The sequence below is a fragment of the Neophocaena asiaeorientalis genome, unplaced genomic scaffold (genome assembly GCF_003031525.2).
Source record: "Neophocaena asiaeorientalis asiaeorientalis breed wild unplaced genomic scaffold, Neophocaena_asiaeorientalis_V1.1 scaffold218, whole genome shotgun sequence".
NCBI lineage: Eukaryota > Metazoa > Chordata > Mammalia > Artiodactyla > Phocoenidae > Neophocaena > Neophocaena asiaeorientalis.
Window position 1 is genome coordinate 11,784,343 of NW_020172818.1, and position 5,148 is coordinate 11,789,490.

Here is a 5,148-nt window from a genome sequence, read left to right on the forward strand (position 1 = left end):
AAATTATCGTGGTAGAGAAGAGGGGAGGCAGATATTGGAGGAGGACTATCCTCCACTATCCACTGGGTAGAAACAGACACAGCAACTGACTGAACAGAAAGGTAAGGGGAGAGGTAGGAGAGAGAAACAGGAAAGGAGTAGAGAAAAAAGGGAGGAATTGGGAAAGAGGGGCGATAAAGGAAGGGGAGGAGAGGGAAGAGCAGAAGAGAAGGACTGAGAACAAGGGAAAGTCCCCCAGGAGCACAGTAAAATAGAGACCCAGGAGGAACCACACAGGGACAGGCGGCGCGGGCTTTAGCGCAGAGGAACGTTTCTCGAGCGCCCCCTCCCCTCCTCTGCCCTCCCGGGGCCGGACCCAGCCCTGCGCGCCCCGAGGCCCAGCGCGCCTCCGATCGAGTCCGCCGGAGCGGGGCCCAATGGATCGCGCCGGGACCGCCCCCTCGCGCTCTGATTGGCCGCCGCCGCACTGGCCTCGCCTTATTAACAAGTTCTCTGGGGAGCTGCGGCCCGACCCGGAGCCGGCTGGTGCGCCCGGGAACTCGGCCTGCGCGGCGGCGCCAGCGGATAAGCAGGCCCGGAGCGCCGGAGCTGGTCTTCTGGGGAGGGGCGGGAGGCGCGCGCGGGAGGGCCCGCCCGTCCAGGGCCCCGGGCAATCCCAGAGGCCGGCCGCGCTCCCAGCCCGCCCGAAGCTCATGCCCGGCGGCTGGCCGGAGCTGAGGCTGGAGGGGGGGCCCGGCTCTGCATGGCCCCGGCTGCTGACATGACTTCTTTGCCACTCGGTGTCAAAGTGGAGGACTCCGCCTTCGGCAAGCCGGCGGGGGGCGGCGGGGGCCAGACCCCCAGCACCACCACGGCCACGGCGGCCGCCATGGGCGCAGACGAGGAGGGGGCCAAGCCCAAAGTGTCCCCTTCGCTTCTGCCCTTCAGCGTGGAGGCGCTCATGGCCGATCACAGGAAGCCCGGGGCCAAAGACAGCGTCCTGGCGGCCTCCGAGGGCGCACAGGCGGCGGGCGGCTCCGCGCAGCCTCTGGGCTCCCGGCCCGGGTCGTTGGGCGCCCCGGATGCGCCGTCCTCGCCGCGGCCGCTCGGCCATTTCTCGGTGGGAGGACTCCTCAAGCTGCCAGAAGATGCGCTCGTCAAAGCCGAGAGCCCCGAGAAGCCCGAGAGGACCCCGTGGTTGCAGAACCCCCGCTTCTCTCCGCCCCCGGCCAGTGAGTAGCCAGAACCCAGGCGGCGGGGGAGGGGGCCAGCGGGGGTGCGGGACCCGAGGGCGCCAGGCCGCGCGCCGGCGCCTGCTTGTCTCGGGCGTCTGCGTACCTGCAGCCCGGTACCCGGGGCCCGTGCAGCAGATGGGTTGGCGGGGAGGCCGGCGGTTGATGCCTCACCCCACTCCCACCCAGGAAGAGGATTGAGGCCTGGCTGAGGCCCAGCAGGCGGTCCACTTTCGCGGGCTCCTTGCCTTGGCTAGGCGACGCTGCGGATAGGAATCCACTTGTAGGACACGGGTGTCTGGGCACCCTCTCCTCCTGCCCCTCCCACCCCCCAAACGACCCCAGGAGTCCCGCCTGGCTCCTCTTTCAGACCCTAAGCCCTGTTACTTCGCCGTTCCGGCAACGGGTGGGTTTTAGGGGTGCGGACACCTTTCCAGTGCTCAGAGTTTCACTTTCTCATAGTTGAAGCCTGGTGCGCCCCCTCCCCTTTTCCAACCCCTCCCCCAAAGTATTTCTTTGCCCAAAGTATTTCCTAATCTCTTGTAGAATCCTCCCTCCACACCTTCGTGTTTCAGGTAGACACTTGGTACTCTGGGTGGATGGATCATTTAGGGGGAGGGGGCGCTCAGGTTCCAGTGGAGGGGGCGGGGCACCAAGTCAGTTAGTGGGAGGCGCCCCCTCCAACATGGTAGGGAGCTCCCAAATGTCTCGGACTGGGTCATGGAAGCTGACTCCAGCCGCCAAAGACGCCTCCGGGGTCGTTCCAAGTCCTCCGGGCCCCCTGGCTTCTCTGCGCAGCGAACACACTCGGAGATATTTCAGGAGCACGGGAAATTCCCAAGTTTTCCTCGTTTCCTCTGATTATTTTGCGCGGCATAATAGCAACCCGAATTCAATGGCGTGATGCTGAGGAATGATTTTTATCTGGGGATTAAACGTCTTTGAAAGGCCAGCCCCTCCCTGGGCCTAACGGCCGGAGAAGGTGGCCCAGCGCTGGGTTGTTGCTACCGAAGGGAGTGACGTTTCCCTCGGCGCCCGCCCCTCGGGTGGCCCGGCGGAAAGCGAGTCAGGGGCCAACTGCTTCCCGGACTCTCAATGGTCTCGACCAGGGAAGAAGCAGGGATGTTAACACGAGATTTCGTTTGACTCACATCCTGGTGGCCTGAGAGCCCAAAGGATCTTTTTTTTTTTTTAAGCGTGCAGAAAACATTGCATAATTAGGCAAAACCCGCCTGGCGAAACATTCTCGATTTGAATTAATTGCTCCCCCGAGAGCAGCTGCTGCATAGGCAAAGCGTCCTTTCCAAGACCTGAGGATTCTTTTAGGGCCTGGGTCCCGACCCAAAGTCGACGGGATCTCTGTTGTCCTGGGAATAATTTTGGTCCCTGTTTTAACTGGCCGCAGCTGCTGGGTGTGGCAGGGGTCGACTGGCCCCGCAGACCCTGTCCCGGACCTGCATGAGCCCTCTGAGGTGGTGCTCGCTCACAGCCCAACCTCGAGGTATATTTTGAAGCCATAAGAAAAAGACATCTGGGCACCAGCAGTGTTGATCTCTGCGGACTGAGGCACATCCCCCCCCCACACACATTTGAAAGTGACCAGAGGCCAAGGCACTGGAGGTGGGAGAGGCGCAGGAGACAATTGAGACAATCAGAAGAAGCAGCCCCGTTAAGATGAAGCGCCTCCTCAAACCATGGCACTTTTTATATTTGAGGCTTGGCCGTGGTGCGACATTCGTGACATCCGGGGTCGCTCCACCTCCAGTCAGCAGGGACCGAGCTTAGAGCCCTGTAGGAACGCATTGTTCCAAGGGAAAGAGTGGAAATCAGAGATCTGGATTCCAGGCCACAGAACGGCCTAGCCCAGCGCTGACCACTTAGTGGGCACAGAGAAATGTTCGGCCAACGCCTAAAACTAAACGGGATCCCGGGCTGGGTGCAGGGCCTCTTTCCGTGCGTTTCACCATTCTAACATCCACCGTCCCAATGTGCGTGGCGTGGTGGTGGAGAAGGCCCCACTGAGAAAGGCCTTCTTAAGCGTCCATCTAGCTTTAAGGGCTGTCCCGCCTCTCCCCAGTTATTTCGGGCCTTGAACATGCGCTCGTGTCACCTGGAATCTTAGTTTCCTCATTTGCAAAAGGTAGACAAGAACATCTACCCTGAGGGGCTGCGGTGGAAATTGGAGAAAATATTTTCCAAGCGCTTCTCATGGTGCCTGGCGCTGAGGTGCTCCACGCAAATGAAGAGCGGGTGTTGTAATTTAATATTATTCCCATTTATGGGCCGATGACTCTCCCGCGCGGGTGTCTTAACCTCCTGCGTTTCTCTCTCTCGGCCCCCTAGGGCGGCTGAGCCCCCCGGCCTGCACCCTGCGCAAGCACAAGACCAACCGCAAGCCGCGGACGCCCTTCACCACAGCCCAGCTGCTGGCGCTGGAGCGCAAGTTCCGCCAGAAGCAGTACCTGTCCATCGCCGAGCGCGCCGAGTTCTCCAGCTCGCTCAGCCTCACGGAGACGCAGGTGAAGATCTGGTTTCAGAACCGCCGCGCCAAGGCCAAGAGACTGCAGGAGGCAGAGCTGGAGAAGCTGAAGATGGCCGCCAAACCCATGCTGCCCCCCGCAGCCTTCGGTCTGTCCTTCCCCCTCGGCGGCCCCGCGGCCGTAGCGGCCGCCGCGGGCGCCTCGCTCTACGGTGCCTCCAGCCCCTTCCAGCGCGCTGCGCTGCCCGTGGCGCCCGTGGGACTCTACACAGCCCACGTAGGCTACAGCATGTACCACCTGACATAGAGGGCCCAGGGTCGCCTACCTGTGGTGCCAGCCGATCTCTCCAGCAAGCAGCAGGAGCCTTCCCCCAAGGCGCTCCCCTGCTCGGCCCCACCTGGCTCCTTCCCTTTAACCCCTACACTGCTCTGGTTTCTCCTCTCGGTTGACCCCTGAGTTCACTCTCTGAAGTCTGATCCCTTCCCCCAAAGCGGCTAGAAGGGTCCCATAGCGCTCTTCTAGAAGCTAGATCTACCCCCTCGAGTTATAGATGGGGGAACCAAGGCCAGAGAGGCTGAGAAATGTATCCACAGTCCCCAGCAGAGTTAGTGGTTGCACCAGAACTAGAGGCCGTGCCTCCTGCACCAGGCAGGAAAAAGCACAGAGAAATTCATGTCTGAAGATGTCGGAAATGAGAACAGTGGGAGAGAAAGAGAACTTAACGGGGGAGACGGATCCCGGGTCCTTCCACTGGAAAACTTAAGAGAACTTCAACAGCAAAACATTTGCTTTTGGGGGGAGGGATACACAGATGCGCGACAAAGGTAGGTTGAAAGGACCTCTCTCTTACCAGTACCAGAAAGAAATTGTAAAATAAAAATTAAAAATCCTCTTTCTATTTAACAGTACATTTGGGTGGCTCTCAAGATTCCCTTTGGAAGGGATTGTTGTAATATACTGTATATTTGAAATTTTATTATCATTTATATTATAGCTATATTTGTTAAATAAATTAATTTTAAGCTACAAGAAATTATCCTTATTGATTTAGTCTTTTAATTTGACTTCTTGCCATCTCTTCACATGTCCAGTTGCTTTCAGTTTGATGGTAGTTTGATGCCAGCAACTTTTCAAAGGTGACAACGGGGTATTCAGGGACAGAGGGGGGGTGTCTTTTTGAACGCACAGGACCGATCTGCGTTAGCAAAGTCAAGTGGAGAATTGAAGCAATTACCTAGGATAATTAGGCTCAATTTTCCAATTCACTTTAAGCTGAAATCGACACTTGCTCAGGCGACCCATAACCGACTCTTTCTTTTTTCTCCCCTTTTAACCTGTCTATGAAAACAAAGCGAATCACCCAAATGGTTTGATGACTGCAGACAGCTAATCCAGACAATTCCCACCCCCGCAAACCTGTTTTTCCCACAGGAGGCCAAGTGGGGGATGGAGAGGCA

At 58.4% G+C, this 5,148-nt stretch overlaps 1 protein-coding gene across 1 annotated transcript; it reads left to right on the plus strand.

Moving 5' to 3' along the window:
• Window positions 1-508: 508 nt before the first annotated feature.
• MSX1 (msh homeobox 1) lies at window positions 509-4,720 on the plus strand. The gene is made up of 2 exons (XM_024741814.1): window positions 509-1,211; window positions 3,555-4,720. The coding sequence occupies exons 1-2, from the start codon at window positions 743-745 to the stop codon at window positions 3,995-3,997; spliced, it is 912 nt and encodes a 303-aa protein (XP_024597582.1). The 5' UTR covers window positions 509-742; the 3' UTR covers window positions 3,998-4,720.
• The last annotated feature ends 428 nt before the right edge of the window (window positions 4,721-5,148 follow it).